Consider the following 16,010-nt stretch of genomic DNA (forward strand, 5'->3'; position numbering starts at 1 on the left):
GCCAAGGCTACACAGAGAAACCCTGCCTGGAAAAACAAAAACAACCCCCCCCCACCCCCAAAAAATCCTGGCTCCATGAGAGTGGAATTTCTGAAAAGAAATTCCTTAGGGTGGGGGCTGGAGAGATGGCTCAGCGGTTAAGAGCAGTGGCTGCTCTTCCAGAGGTCCGGAGTTCAATTCCCGCAACCCATATGGTGGTGCCTCAGATGTCTCTGGAAGTCTGGCACCCTCCTCACAGGCATACATGTAGGCAAAACATCAATACTCATCAAATAAAAATAATTACAAAAAAAATTGTTCTAGGCTGCTATCTAAAGTGTGCAATTGTGTTGTGTCTTCAGTCACTCTTGCCCCATGCCACTTTCAGAGTCTCCTCCAACCAATAGGCTCACGCCTTCTCCCCCCCCCTCAGCCTTCCCAGTAGTTGAGACTTTAGGAGTGTCTCCACCATAATAGGTTGAAAGGTGAATTTGAAATCATTCACACCCTGCTGCCTCCCAAAGACTGTTTTGAAACAGCTGAGTATACTGGGGGGAAAATTGTTGACGTTGAATTTTGCTCTGTCAAATGAGCGCCTGTGTGTGACCATTTAATAAAATTGTGGCACGTTACAGTTTCCAGGTGACTGTTGGAAAGACATTGAAACGGGCAGAAAAGATTCCTGGGGGCTCTGTATCCAGGTGTGCGCTTATTACATTTTAGCTATTTTTCAGCTATGCAAAGTTTTTGAAAAGGGTTAATGCAATTGATGTTTTTGCACATAGAAATAGAAAAGACCCTGGTGGAAAATCTGTCCAGTAGAGGCCTAGGGGCCCTGGGGAGAAGGGTGCATGTACGGTATGGCATCTCGACAACAAACAACTAACTTTGGACTAAAAAAACGTTCTTTTTGTGGACTAAACCTTGTGGAGTCAAGGTTTGGTGAATAAACACTACTGGGCGGAGGTCCTACGGGAGAAAGATAATAAAAAGCCCCGGGCAGACTGGAGGTTAGGAGTGTGAAAGAGAAAGCCCCTGGGGAGATGGCAGGGGCGGGACTGCCCCTGGGGAGCCGGAGGTAGAAGGGTGGTGGCCTTGGAGGTGGGGGTATAGGGAGGTAGAGGCTGACTGGGTGGCATACGCGGTATTTGCAGAGCGGGAGCATGAAGCCTAAGGCCATGTGCGGAGCCACAGGTAAGCGGAGCCGAGCACCCTGTGTAGCCAAGCCAGAGCGAAGGACGCATGGCGGCTGGGGGACACAAGCGGGCAGAGCGCCGCACACCTGTCCCCACCGCAGCTTGGGGTGCGGTGCGGAGCTGACAGCCTCGCTGCTTCCACTCTTCCTCGGCACCACCTAAGTCCCGGGCCCAGCGGGAGCTGGAGGAGGAACCTCCAGGCTTGAAACCCTTGAGGGCACTGGTTTGGGTCCCTCTCCCTCCCCTTGCCCCCTCCCCACAACCCTCAACCCCCGCCGTGGAGATTTTGGACTTGGGCTTGCTGGCCAGACTGGGGGACGAGCTCCGAGGTGCTAGATTCCCAGTAGCCATCTGGAAAATGGAAACCTCACGGCGGGGAAGAGTTCCGCACAGCAGCTCGCTCGGTCTCACTTCCTAACTAGGGGGACCCGGATGGGGCCTGGGCTGAGGGGAGAGGTGTAGCAGGAGCCCACTCTCCGTGTCCGTCTCTTTTCCGGCTCCAGTGAGCTTTCAGTGGAGCCTGGATTTGAAGACACTTCCTTGAGCCGGCTACCTCTGAGGTCTCCGGTGATGCCAATCCAGGCCTTTGTGAGTCCTGATCACAGGCTCTGTCCCATCGGCAGTCACGCGGCACACAGTCTACCTTCTCTACAGCTCAGTAAAGTAAATCATGGCCGGGGCGGGTAGCCAAGCGCCCTTATGACCTACGTTAAACGTTGCAATTGAGTCTCACACACCCCCTCCCCCTTTTCAGGTGAGACTATGTAGCTATCATAATTATATGGATTAGTAAAATTTTAGTAGCTCTAGAGATTAAGAAAGATTTTTGTCTTTAATTTTGGAAAGGGAGGTGTTCCTCTTTTGTTTTAGTTTTGTACGTTTTTTTTCTAGAAAGTGTTAAAGGCTTGGGTAGTAAGTGCTGTTTCCTGTTTACTGTCAGAAGACTAGAGTAAGGGGGTGGGGGGGGCTTGCTGTTTTTGATCTATTTCCCTCCTCTACAAAACAGAAAGAAGCCCCCAGGGCTTAGTAAGCACAGGCTTCTCTTATTACACTCCCTTGTCCATGCACAGGCCTCCGTCCTCTCCTGGAAGGGGGGGGGGGAGGTGGAGGGGTGGGAAGATCTAGAGTGAGAGGGCTTCTCCCTAACCCCCACCCCCATTTCAGACATCTTTCCCCCTTTCGGCCCCACTGCGTTTTAATGGGAAAAAGAATAGTAATTTTGTCTTCTGGAAAAGAGTAGTTGGCCCAAAACAGCTTATGGATTTTTCCTGTGCTCTCTTCGACCTTGGCTGCGGCTTTGCTGGGCGCTGATGGCTCACGTGACACGCAGGAGTCTCACATTTATCGTTTCCACGTGTGTTAGATCCTAATGGGTCGGAGGCTTGCGTAGTTGAACTGTTGCCTGAGCTTTTGATAGCTGGTCCCAGGAACAGCTTGAGCAAATCTCGTCTACTGGGGAATCCCTTTCTTTTTTAGGGGAAGCATGAAAGGAAAAATTATGCTTTCAGGTGAGGGCGACATGCCAGCCCCTACTTAGCTTCGATGCTGAAAAAAAAAAACGAGAAAGGACACGTGGCAGTCCTTCTGCACCTGTGCTCTGTGCTTGCATGAGGGGCCCCCAGTAGGTTTGGTTTGGAGCAGTACCATCCAAAGGGGATTTGGGGGCACCGCACAATAATACATACTGATGCGCCTCAAGCACCCCCCCCATGCCCACTACCCCCACCCTTTACATGTTTTTAATTTCCCTGATGCCGAAAACCTTCTTAGGTTCCACTGGGCCATCTGTTGCTGTCATTTCAGTAGAGAGAAAGGAGAAAGGCAGACACAGCCTGGCCCTGTTACCCACCAGCATCTTTTACCTTGACCGTCTTCCCTCAGCTATGAACTAAGGACTGAGCTGCCTCCTAAGGATTAGTTGAGGCCCTGTGTACATGGGAAGTCACCGCTGGGCCCCAAGTCATATTTATAGCGAACATAGAGAAAGCCATTTATTTTGCCTTTCGGAAGGTGGGGTTTTCTGATCATTTGCAGACAGCGGGGGGTGGGGGTGGGGGAGGAATCCAATGGGCAGTGGATTTCCTCACAGTGGAAATTCTCCCCTGGAGAGAGAGAGAGAGAGAGAGAGAGAGAGAGAGAGAGAGAGAGACAGACAGACAGAGAGAGAGAGAGAGAGAGAGAGAGAGAGAGAGAGAGAGAGAGAGAGAGGAGAGGACCATGTAGAGCAGTTCATAAAGGTGTTTCAGAGATGGGCTCAACTTAAATCATGCCGCCACTAATTAGTTTGGAGCTTGTGGTCCATGGTGACTGAGTGTCTTGTGTCTTTGGAGGGGGCTGTGGATCTGGGGAAACAGGAGCTTTGCTTTCAGCTGCCCTGGGAGAGCCTCACTGGGGCTTCCTCTGAGAAAGGAAAGGGAAAGGGGGAAGAAGTGGAGGGCAGTGTTTAGAAGTCTACTTGGCTGAGAAGGTTGTCGGTTGCTTCCTACCCACCCACTCAGACCTTTGTCGCAGTGAAAGCAGGACCCCCCGCGGATTTTAGAGCCCCGGGCCCTCTGAGAGGGAGTGTAGGAATCCATTCCTGTTAGGCACGCCCGCAGTCCCGCAGAAGCCCTCCTTGGCTCTGCAGTTTGCTCAGAGGGAGGCTCTTGCCTTTAGGTGTAGCAGGCTTGCAGTGCTTTGGGCAGAGTGCCCTGGCCAAAGTTCTGGGTAACCTGACCTCCAGGAGGGTCAGGCTCTCCCAGTGGCTGAGTATCTGTATATTTTCCTCTCTGTTGCTCTTGGTGCACTGTGGTATCTTAATCATAGCCAGTTCTTGCTTGCTCCCCACTAGACTTCTGCTCTAAACCGGAAGTGACATTTTCGTGAGGCTGGCCTCCTGTTGTGGATTAGTCGGATGGGGTGGATAGACCAGGTGGTCAGGACTCAGACTGAGCAGTGGGACAAAAGGCTGACTGGTCCTCACTAGCTCCTGGCTCTTCTAAGGTTATTTGTTGCGCAGCTCTGGGGAGCTCTCCGGGATGGACACGAATGGGCTTTGTGGTGGAGTAAAAAGGGTTTGTGGCAAAAATTAAAGCTCTTGGTCAGAGGGCAGTCTGCCTTGTAAGGTTAGTGCCGGCGATGCAATTGCAGTTCAGTGACCGTGGGTAGCAGCTGAAGGGCTGCGCCTCAGACTATGGTTAATCGGGAAGGGGCAGTTGTGGTTCTGAAATGCTGTGCCCACCTGTAATCCCAGTGCCCTGCAAACTGAAGCTGGAGAATTATAGGGTCAAGGTCAGTCTGGGCTGCATAGGGAGACTGCCTCCCAGAACCGCCACCTCCCCAAACCAAACCAAACCAAACCAAACCAAACCAGACAAATCTAGGCTGCCTACATGGCTCATCGTGGGTTAGGGGTTTGACATTCCAGAGTCAGTGAGTGATCAGCTAGCTTGAATGCAAGACCCTACTAAGCCTTGCAAATTTAAGATCCTTTAAGGTCTGTTTAAATAGGAATAAAGCAGGTGTATCCCCACCTGTTGTCCTGCTGGTTTCTTTTTTCTTTCTTTCTTTCGTTTTTTTGAGAAAGGGTTTCTTTGTGTAGCCTTGGCTGTCCTAGACTCACTATGTAGACCAGGCAGTCCTCCTGTCCCTGCCTCTAGAGTGCTGGGATTACAGGCATACCTCACCACGCCCATCTTTCCCTGGTTTCTAAAACCCTCTCACATTCAAACCACTGCGTCCAGTCATTCAGTATCGGTAACCTGTGTGTGGCCTCACTCTTCTAAGAGAAAACAGATTAAACCAGTGCCTACTGGTTCTTAGGACATACAGATTTGTCATAGGTGTTTGTGTCATCAAGACAGAACAGCCACTAGAATGAGCACTATGGAGCTGAGATCTTTCTGCCGTGTGTGTGTGTGTGTGTGTGTGTGTGTGTGTGTGTGTGTGTGTGTGTTTTGCCAGAGAAGGACGCCGTGTCTCCAGCTAGACAGCTTGGCTTGCTGAAATTAAGATAAATGTGTTGTTCTTGGAAACCAAGTCTGCAACCACGGACTTGAAAAATTCCACTAATGGAGAAAGCCGTGTTCATTTCTCAGTGCCTTTGCTGAAGCAAACGCTCATAATCCCTGGACATTCCACTCAGCTGTAAGCACTTGAGAGGTTAGCACTGTGGTGTCTTCACCATTGCATAAAGCTGCTCACGCAGTACAGTGCGCCACCCAGGCGTGCTCTGGTCTTCTGTCCCTTGGTGGATGCTTTGGAGTACATGGGTGTCACATCTGTGTGCGTGTTATAACGGCTTGACTGTTCACTTGACTTTCACGTTTTCTTGCGACTGATTGTGTTATACATGTGTGCTACCCACATTTGGACAGAGCCTCCTACACACACACACACACACACACACACACACACACACACACACACAAAGAGGCAGGTGGGTGGGTATGTAGCTCAGTTGGTAGAATGCTTGCCCAACATGCACCAGCCCCAGGGTTCAGTCCCCATGATCTGGAGGAAGTGAGGGGATCACCAATCACCTCCATAACAAGCTTGCAGCCAGGCTGGGATATACGGGACCCTGTTTAAAAAAAAGGAGGGGGGGGCGACATTGTCTTTTCCTCTGTAATCCATGAATATTAAATGAAAATATTTTAAAAATTGTCTATAAAATACAACTTATGATTTTCCCAATAAAAACCTAGTTATTTGTTAATATTTATCTGCTTTTAATCACAGTTACACATAATGATAGGCAGGTCATTTTTATAATCTTTTTTTTTTTTTTTTGTTTTTCGAGACAGGGTTTCTCTGTTTATCCTTGGCTGTCCTGGACTCCCATTGTAGACCAGGCTGGCCTTGAACTCACAGAGATCCGCCTGCCTCTGCCTTCCGTGCTGGGATTAAAGGCGTGCACCACCACGCCCAGCCCATTTTTATAATCTTTTACCCCCTTTTTATATTAAATGGTGCTGCCTCCGTCCTTGCACCAACGTGATTCTTTTCTATTCTAGAATCTAATCACCCATGTTTCTCTTCTTTTCAGCACTAGCTTAGAAGTTTTAATATTCATATTTAATTAATTTATTCTGTGATTAGTCAAATTTTAACTTCCCCTGGCATAAGTTAAGGGCCTTCAGACGTTCTCTCTTCTATTGTCTCCTCTCCAGCTCACATACCGTGATGCTTCATAGTCATTGTCAACCTGACTAGATTTAGCGTCACCTAGGATACAGGTCTCTGAACATGTCTGTAAGGCTGTTTCCAGAGAGGCCGCACTGAAGAGCAGACATACCCTGCGTGTGGGTGGTGCCATCCTACAGACCGGGAGCTTAGGCTGAAACAGAAAGCGAAGCTGAGTTCAGTGCCAGCATCCATCTCTTTGCTAACTGTGGGTGCAGTGTGACCTGCCACCGTAGCAGTGTTCTGGTAGCCATGCCTTCCTCCTCTCCTGGATGGGACTTGTCCTCAGACTGTGAACCAAAATAAATTCTGTAAGTTTCTTTTTCCAGATATTTTTGTCACAGCCACGAGAAGAATACCAAATACACTTACCATTATTATACTGTGCTTTAAGTTCCATTAAACTTCTTACTTTTTTTTTTTTTTTGGTTTTTTGAGACAGGGCATCTCTCTGTAGCCTTGGCTGTCCTGGACTCACTTTGTAAATCAGGCTGATCTCAAACTCATATAGCTCCACCTGCCTCTGCCTCCGGAGTGCTGGGATTACAGGCGTGTACCACCATGCCTAGCTGCTCTTGCCCCCCGCCCCCCAGACAGGGTTTCTCTGTGTAGCCTTGGCTGTCCTGGACTCATTTTGTAGACCAGGCTGGCCTCGAACTCACAGCAATCCTCCTGCCTCTGCCTCTGGAGTGCTGGGATTAAAGGCGTATGATACTACACCCAGCTTGCTTCTTAAATGAAATGTTTTATGTTTTATGGTCAACATTGGCTTAGACGCTATCCACGTTTATTATTGTTTTCTTGTGCTCATCTTTTCTTGACCAGTCTTTTCTTCCGGAGGCCAATTTCCTCTATACTGATGTGCCTAAGAACTAATTGTGTGCGAGGTCTGATCATAGCAAGCTCCCAGATGATATGTTTCTAGATATTTATTTCATCCATTGTCTTGGGAGTTGCTTTTTCTAGATGGAGGATGTTTATTATTATCCTTTAGCTCACACACACACACACACACAAAAAGAATGACTTTCCTCAGCACTTGGGAGGCAGAGGCAGGTGGATTGCTGTGAGTTCAAGGCCAACCTGGTCTACAGAGTGAGTCTAGGACAGCCAAGGCTAACACGGAAAGACCCTGTCTCCAAGAACCAAAAACCAAAAAAATACACACACACACACACACACACTTTCCATTGTCTCCTGCCATCCATAGTTATGTGCAGAAGGCAGCTGTCCACTTATTAGGGGCCAAGTGGAAAGATCTGTCCTTTTTTCCTGGATGCTTTCAGGTGTGTGTGTGTGTGCGCGCGTGCGCATGCTGTTTTGCACTTTAACCAGTGTGTGTAGATGGGAATTTCCTTGGGGTATTGGTTAAGATCACAGAATCAGAGATTAGGTGTCTCTTGGCAACTCATCTACAGTCTCCTCACATTTTGATTCTTCCTAATTTTCCTCCTTTTGGAACTTTAATTAGATGGTGAGAGCATCTTGTATTTTGGTCCTTTACTCCTTACCTCCTTTCCAGCTTTACCGGCTGTGTCTGTCTGTCTGTCTGCCTGTCTGTGCTGTGCTCTGGGTCACTGTCTGAGCTAATTCATTCCTTTCCTTCCTAGACATTCTACTTTCCTTTCCTCCTCAGATCTTACTGGTTGATGTGAAAAGCCATGGCCCCTTTTATCCTTAATTTAAATGTTTACCGAGCACGTTTACTACCAGCATCTCCTATATTGCATGATTTCAGTTTGTACAGTCTTTTTGGGTCTTTAATGGTGGTTTGTTTCACCCTGTGTTCAGGGACTTTTTTTCCCCCCTTAGTCTTTTTAATTTGTTTATTTTGTTTCTGAGGCAGGGTTTCATTAGGTAGCCCTGACTGGCTTGGGACTTGTAAGACCAGGAAGGTCTCAAATTCACCAGGCACGGTTGTTAGGGCTCCTATAAAAGAGTAGACCCTCCTGGTGGCTCTCTCTCCTCTCTACTTCCTCTTCCTCTCTACTCTCTTCTTACTTTTCCTGTCTCTCTCTCTCTCTCTCTCTGGGGTACCCTTCCCCCTTTCCTTCTCCCCCCATGCTCATTTAATAAAATCCTCTACAACATATCTGCTGCCTGGTACCTTAATTACCTTATCTTACTGCTTTATATATTAATCATAAAAGTGGTGGCGCACACCTTTAATCCCAGCACTCAGGAGGCAGAGGCAAGTGGATCGCTGTGAGTTCCAGGCCAGCCTAGCCTATAAAGCGAGTCCTGGACAGCCAAGGCTACACAGAGAAACCCTGCCTCAGGGGGAGAAAAAAAAGGCCTCAAATTCATGAGGTCAGTCTGCCTTTGCCTCTTGAGTGATGGCATTAAAGACGTGCAGCACCATGCTCAGGAGCTTGGAGATTTTATGGGTCAGGTTCAAATGACCTCGAGCCTGGGACCCTTATCCTTAGCCCAGACACACATGTAGCTGAATATTGAGGAAGGTCAGACTTAGCTCTCACCAGTTTTCAATGCACCTTATTGAAAGCCATCCTTTTGAAGGTTTTCACACTTTTTTATTTATAAAAGTTATGATATCTTGTAAAATATTTAATGTTTTAGAGGAATGTACATCTTATTCTTCTGTTGGCATGTTCCTTAACTCTCTGGTAATGCTAGAATCATAATAGGCTTCGATTGCTGCCAGATTTAGTTCATGAAACCATCGTAGTTGAAAGCTGCCAGGTGAATTTCATAGGCCTATTTGGAAGGAGGCCAACAATGACGAGTACGTCATCTTGCCAAAACTTGGGCTCACGTCTGTCCTCTCTCATGCCACCTTCACTGCCATCTCTAGTCTAGGCTGGTTGTGCTTGCCTGAACTCTTTGAAATGCCTCTGACTCAGTCCCTCACCACAGTGGGCTCTGTCTAGATGAAACATTAAATACTCCACACAGCAAGTTTCTCTCTTTCCAGTTCTCGCAAACTTTCCAAAGTTGATGTCAAGCACTAAGAATATATTGGCAAAGGACCTGAGAGGACATTCCCCCGCCTCCAAGAAGATGTACTCGTGAGCTTGTGAAAAGATGGTCCATATCCAGAAAGCACAAATGGAAACCACAGGATGCTAGCACCTCAGCCCCACTGGGTGGCAACGTAAACCATCAGCAGACGAGAAAATGCAAGTGCTGCTGAGGAAGTGGGGAAATTGGAACCCTTGCGTCTTGTTGATGGGAGTGTAAAATATTACAGTACACCGGGTGGTACGGAGAGGGCAGGGGCACAGTGATGCTTAGGATGCCTGAGGCCTTGGTTCAGGCTCCACTACTGCTCCCGGAAAGGAAGGGAGGAAAAAAAAAATTGGTATGCAAGTTCTAGAAATAATTAAACAAAATTACCATACGGCCCAGTCATTCCTCTTCTGGTTTTGTACAGGCTGGAGGACCGCAAGCAGGAACTTGAACAGTATCTGAATATCCAAGCAGCATCTCTCATAGTATGTAAGAGGTGGGTGCAACCGAAGTGCGCTTTGTAGACAAAACATTGTCGACAATGGGCTGTTGTTCAGCCTTGAAAGAAGACATAGGCTTCAATGTGGATGGACTCTGAAGGCATTATGCTCAGTGAAATGAGTCAGTAGCAAAGAGAAAAGACAGCGTGAGTTCACTCAGAGGACGTACCCTATGCAGCCAAGCTCACGGAGCTGGAGGCAGGAAATGGCTGCAGGGTGCTAGAGAAATGTCCAGAACGGGGAGGGTGCTCTTTCAGTCTGAGAGGATGGGGAAGTGCTGGGGTAGTGATGGCTGCATGGTGATACGAAGGTGTTTAATGTCGCACAACTGTACATTTACAAGTGGTTGAATGGTAAATCTTAGCTGCGTGCAGTGTCACACGCCTGTAATCCCGGCACTCGGAGGCAGAGGCAGGCGGATCTCTGAGTTCAAGGCCAGCCTGGTCTACAAAGCGAGTCCAGGACAACTGTGGCTACACAGAGATACCCTGTCTTGTAAAAACAAAACAAAACAAAATCTCTGTTCCCTCATCTGGAAACAGGGTCAGTGCACTGCTTTATTGCTCTGTGGGGTTGATGTACATTTCATACAGGCTGTCACTGCAAGTGTGCGGTTTCAAGGTGCGTTTTCACATGAAAACACTTCATTACTTTGCCCCTCAATTCTTCTCCCAGCTTAGAAATACCATTTATCCACCAAACCCAGACTATCACATTTCTTGTCTATTTCGTCGCATTAGCACTGAGTGGGTACCGAGCTCGATGCAAATACCAGCATTCTGCTCCATTTGACTTTGTGGTCTTATTTTAGACACAGGAGTCTAGCACTCTCCAAAAGGCAGTTATAACGATGCATTTCCAGTTGTTGAGAAGCGGCAAGTCCTCATGTAGGTCAGGTGAGCCAGTTGCACCCCACCCATCCTTGGGTGCTGCGTATCTGAAGGATAAGCCTAATTGTTTAAGCAGTGGGCTGCCTCACTGAGGCCTTGGGGTCCCTCAGTTCCATTTGTTGCTTTTCATAGAGCTTATAATGTGGGCTAGAAACCCTTTTTTGTTTTTTGTTTTTTTTTGTTTTTGGTTTGTTTTTCTGCAGTAGGGTCTCTCTGTGTAGCCTTGGCTGTCCTGGACTCACTTTGTAGACCAGGCTGGCCACGAACTCACAGCAATCCATGTGCCTCTGCCTTCCCGGTGCTAGGATTACAGGCGTGTGCCACCATGCCTGGCTTAGAAACTGCCCCCCCCTTTCCTCTTCAGAAGTTCTGTTGTTTGAAATACAGCAGGTAAACACATGGGGCTGTGAGTTTTGTATAGAAGTTTGTGACGTCTGTAAACAGCTATGATGTGTGGTTGGGTCTGCAGACTGTCATCCAGTGGCGTATAGTGAGTGCATCGCAGTGGTGAGAGCGTATTTTTCTTTGTCCTTTGGGCTCTGTGTGGTATGTGGCACTCAAGTTCCATGCTGGGCAGTTGTCCCACTACAGGGTTCCTTCACCTGCTGCTTCAGGACTGCAGCGCTCAGTCCTACTGATAGTCAGGCATTTCCATACATTCTCAGCAATTAAACTCAGGATGTTAAGACTCGGGTTTTGGTCTTGTCCTATGTGCATGTGTGTGGAAGAGGGGGAGAGAGAGAGAGAGAGTGGGAGAGGGAGGGAAGGAGGGAGAGAGAGAGAGAGAGGGAGAGAGTGTGACCTAGAGAGACTCCATTTTGCTTCCCAGTAAAACTCAGACAAATGGTAACCTCATAGATGACCGCCTGGGATGGAGTGGCTCCAGGTCTCAAGGGGTTGAGGACCCTGAACTTGTAGCAGCTGTGTGGAGGTGAAGACTCTGGTCACCATGCATGTGGAAGCAGTTATTGGAGATGCTATTTCCTGCTCTCTGTCCCCCTTACCTGGGACTCCAGATATGTCTCTGAATAGGACAATTTCTTGACTGCTAATGGAACAGAATGCTATAGTCTCAACTCAGATCTTTTAGAAAGTGTTTTGTGTGTGTGTGTGTGTGTGTGTGTGTGTGTGTGTGTGTGTGTGTGTTTGTATTATGTTTGTGAGTGCCAGTGTGTACATGCCGGAGCACATGCTTGAAGGTCAGAGGACGACTTCTAAGAGTTAGATCCAGAACTCGAACTCGGGTCACCAAGCTTTCTCAGCAAGCGCTTTGACCTGCTGAGTCTTGCTGGTCCATCTTATATACTTCTGAATGATTCAAGGAAAAAAAAAATAGTTTTCTGCTGCTCATTTGTGTTGGACTGCTGTTGTGCACTCTGTAAAGATGATCCTTGCACATTCAAATGCTGATTTATATACCCAGAGAGTTGAGTACGGGCCGGACTCTGCTATTGTCATGATCATGAAGCATCTCCTGCCTTAGTATTTTGTAAACATTTTTCTCCATCACCTTCTGATTGGTTAAAGAGATACTATCCAGTAGCTGGGCAGGAGAGGAGAGGGCGAGGGGGAGTGTCTCAGGTGGGAAGAGAGAAGAGTCAGGAGTCACTATGGGGCACAGATGAAGAAGCAGGTGACAGAGGTGGAGGAAGATGGCAGGTAACAGGCTAGTATTTGTGGGTTAGAACAGCTGAGTGGCTGCCCAGCTATAGTGCCCTACACTTACAATAAATATAATAGGTCTCTGTGTCATTCAGAGCTAGGGCAGGCATAGTAAGCCATGCAGTTACACGTTTGCCCAAAAATAAAAGGCCCCCATATTCAGATTACAAGGCCAGAGACATTCGTACTAAAAGTGATTAGGAGCTGGAGAGAAGGCTTGTAGGGAAAGAGCGCTTGCTGCACAGGCTCAATGAAGAGCTGAAGTCAGAATCCCAGCATCCAAGTAAGAGCTGAACGTGGCCACGCCCTCGCCTGTGATCTCAGCTCTGTAGGGTGCAGACACGGGTTCTGAATGGCTGCTGCCCATCTGCCTGGCTTCAGATTCAGTGAGAGGCTGAAATAGGGCGGAGAATGAAGAGAGCGGGGCGCCTTGTCTTCTGTCCTCCTCTGGCAGCTAAGTGTGCACCCACACAAACTTACACCAACACTGCTTACTAACACTGCTACCCTGTTATGTGACCAGTGCATGCATGCTATGGCAGATATGAAGGTCAGAGTCGCCCCCCCCCCCCGCCACACACACAGTATTTAGGAACGGAAACATTCTTTTCTCTTTTTTTGAGGGGTGGGGGGCATTTCAAGACAGGGTTTCTCTGTGTAACAGCCCTGGCTCTACTCCTTTGTAGAGCAGGCTGGCCTTGAACTCACAGAGACCCACCACGCCTGGCTATATCAGAACTACCATGCAAGGTAGCAAGATTTAGAGGACCCCAGCAATGGCTGAGTCTAAAGTTATCTACAAGAAAGTTAGGATTAGAAATCCTATATTTCTGTACTCAACATCCATGATGAAGTTGCCCAAGCCCTTGTTTCCTCATATTAGCAAATACTACCTGCTAACCATGGAGAACCCTCTCCTGTCACAAAGGTGGTTTTTATATTGCTTACTTCATTAAGAAGCAAAACCAGGACTATGGAAAAAAACATTTGTGTGGGTGTCACAAAGTCATCTGCATATTTTACCATCTTCTTCTCAGCCGAAGCATTGACAAGTTGCATTGACAAGTTGCAAGTTGGCCAATATTAACCAAGCGATAAGAGAGCAACAGGCAGCCTGTCAATCACGGGGGTGGGGGTGGGTAAAACCTCCACTGCCAGCCACCTGCAGACCTTCAGCAGTGCTTCCTCACTCCCTGACAGTTCTGCTCATCTGCTCAGAAAATTCTAACATATTCTACATTCTGTCTTCCAACTTAAAAAAAAAAAAAGTCTTTGCTAAGAATATTTTGGCAATCAGATGCTTTTCAAAAACAACAAAAATATCCAAGTGTTTGTTGGCCTCACCTTCTGTTCTCTACTTTATTGGAAAGAGATGTTCTATAGTACCGTGGGTGCCTTTCCTGCTGGCAGGTTCTTCATCGTCTGACCTTGAACTCCAGACTCTTGCCTGCTTACTGTCTCTCTAGGAGGGACAGGTCTTTCTGCTCTCACAGTATTTCCACACACTGCTCTTCGAGGTATGTTTTGTTATCTGGCAAGTAATGCTCTGGGTCCAGGGTCCCTTGTTAATTAGGTTTGGGAAATAAATCTGGGTGAAACAACTTCTCTTGCTATAAAGTTCTCTCTCTCTCTCTCATTTTTTATTTTGTTTTTTATTATTATGTACACAGTGCTCCATCTGCATGTACACCTGTAGGCCAGAAGAGGGCATCAGATCACATACTAGATGGTTGTGAGCCACCATATGGTTGCTGGGAATTGAACTCAGGACCTCTGGAAGAGCAGTCAGTGCTTTTAACCACTGAGCCATCTCTCTAGTCCCCCCCCTTTCAAAATTTGACACAAGGTTTCACTGTGTAGCCATGGCTGACCTGGAACTCAAACTGTAGATCAGGCAGGCCTTGAACTCATAGCGATCTCCCTAGTTCTGCCTCCCTGAGTGCTGCGACTAAAGGCACGTGCCACCACCTCCTGGCCTGCTACAAAATTTCTAAAAGTACTTAGTTGTTGATGGAACTCCCCTCAGTCATGAGCTTAGAGTCATATTGGGTCACCTTTTCTAAACTTGCTGGCACCAGAAATCTTCATCTGTCTATCACTAGTGTATCTTAAGCAGATCCACGGAGCTCGTGTCCCACAACGTGTGTCAGGGACAATGAGTCATGGGCCAGGAAATAGGTGGGGGTGTGCACACAGACCTTAATTCTTGAGGTGTCTGAGGAATCCATGGTGCTGCCTCACATGATTCCTCAGTGAGTGAGAGTCATTTTTTCCTTTTCTTTAAAAAAAAAAAAAATTGCATTTGGCTAGGTGTGATGGCTCACGCCTTTAATCCCAGTATTTAGGAGGCCAAGGCAGGCAGATCACTGTGAGTTTGAGGCCAGCCTGGTCTGCAAAGCGAGTCCAGGACAGCCAAGGCTACACAGAGAAACCTTGTCTCAAGAAAAAAAAAAAAAAGAAACAAAACAAAATCAAAATTGCATTTGTGTGTACATATATGTGTGTGCACATGCATGTACATGTATGCCACAGTGCACCCATGGAGGTCAGGGGACAACTTTTAAGAGTTGGTTCATTCCTCCCACCATGGGGTCGTGGGGTTGACTCAGGATATATGAGGCTTTGTGGCAGTGCCTATGTGCATTGGTGTCAAGGTCCCTGCGAGAGGAACAAAGGGCTTTAGAACTCAAGGAACTCTGCCCACAGGTAGGCAGAACATTGTTACATAATACATAAATAAATAGATAAATAAATAAAATCTTAGGGAACAATTTGGAGTTCAGAAAGGCACATGATTAAAAAAATTTTTTTTAAAAGATTTCTTTATTACATATACAGTGCTCAGTCTGCATGTACACCTGCATGCCAGAAGAGGGCACCATATCTCATTGTGAGCCACCATTTTGTTTCCCGGGAATTGAACTCAGGACCTTGGGAAGACCTCTGAGCCATCTCTCCAGCCCCAGAAAGGCACAGTCTAGGGATTTTCTTGAGGCCAAGGAAGAAGAGCAATGGCAGCCTGACTGGCACTGGCCGATGTGACTCTCTTGCTAACGCTGGGCTGGTGATCAAGGTAGTGGTTAATTTCTTGTACCCGTTTTTACCCTCAGATTCCTGATATGATTTAATAAAAAGTTATTAATGAGGGAGGAGGCCGCAATCGGGATGTAAAGTGAATAAATAAATAGTCCCAAAAAATTGTTAATGAGTAGATGTGCACCTTGAGGATTTAAAGTAGGAATGACTGATTACTTCTTTATATACAAGTTTAGATTTGTGATTCTTTTAAGATTTTTATAAGATCACTGTTTAAGACAAATAGTAAAAGAATTGATCCTTTCTCTGTAACTACAAATTGTAGCCTACCAATGAAGAGAAAATGGCAGAGAAAATTACCTTGTTTGCTTGCTTGCTGCTTATACTTTGTTAATCTATAACAAGTTGCTTAGTTATGTATGTATGTGGATTCTTGGGAATAACTCTCTTTCTTTCTTTCCTTCTGGTTTTTTGATACAGGGTTTCTCTGTGTAGCCTTGGCTGTCTGGACTTACTTTGTAGACCAGGCTGTCCTTGAACTCACAGCAATCTGCTTGCCTCTGCCTCCCAGAGTGCTGGGATTACAGACATGAGCCACCACGCCCAGCCTCCCT

At 47.2% G+C, this 16,010-nt stretch overlaps 1 protein-coding gene across 2 annotated transcripts in view; it reads left to right on the plus strand.

Annotated features, from left to right (window-relative positions):
* Nucleotides 1-1,005: 1,005 nt before the first annotated feature.
* The window catches only part of LOC127191572 (protein FAM169B-like), a 102,676-nt gene continuing 87,671 nt past the window's right edge, over nt 1,006-16,010 (plus strand). For both annotated transcript variants that reach the window (XM_051148719.1, XM_051148720.1), the window contains exon 1: nt 1,006-1,173. In XM_051148719.1, the coding sequence (XP_051004676.1) occupies nt 1,143-1,173 (31 nt within the window). In that variant the 5' untranslated portion in view covers nt 1,006-1,142. The remainder of the gene's footprint in view (nt 1,174-16,010) is intronic.

The sequence above is a fragment of the Acomys russatus genome, chromosome 7 (genome assembly GCF_903995435.1).
Source record: "Acomys russatus chromosome 7, mAcoRus1.1, whole genome shotgun sequence".
Lineage (NCBI taxonomy): Eukaryota > Metazoa > Chordata > Mammalia > Rodentia > Muridae > Acomys > Acomys russatus.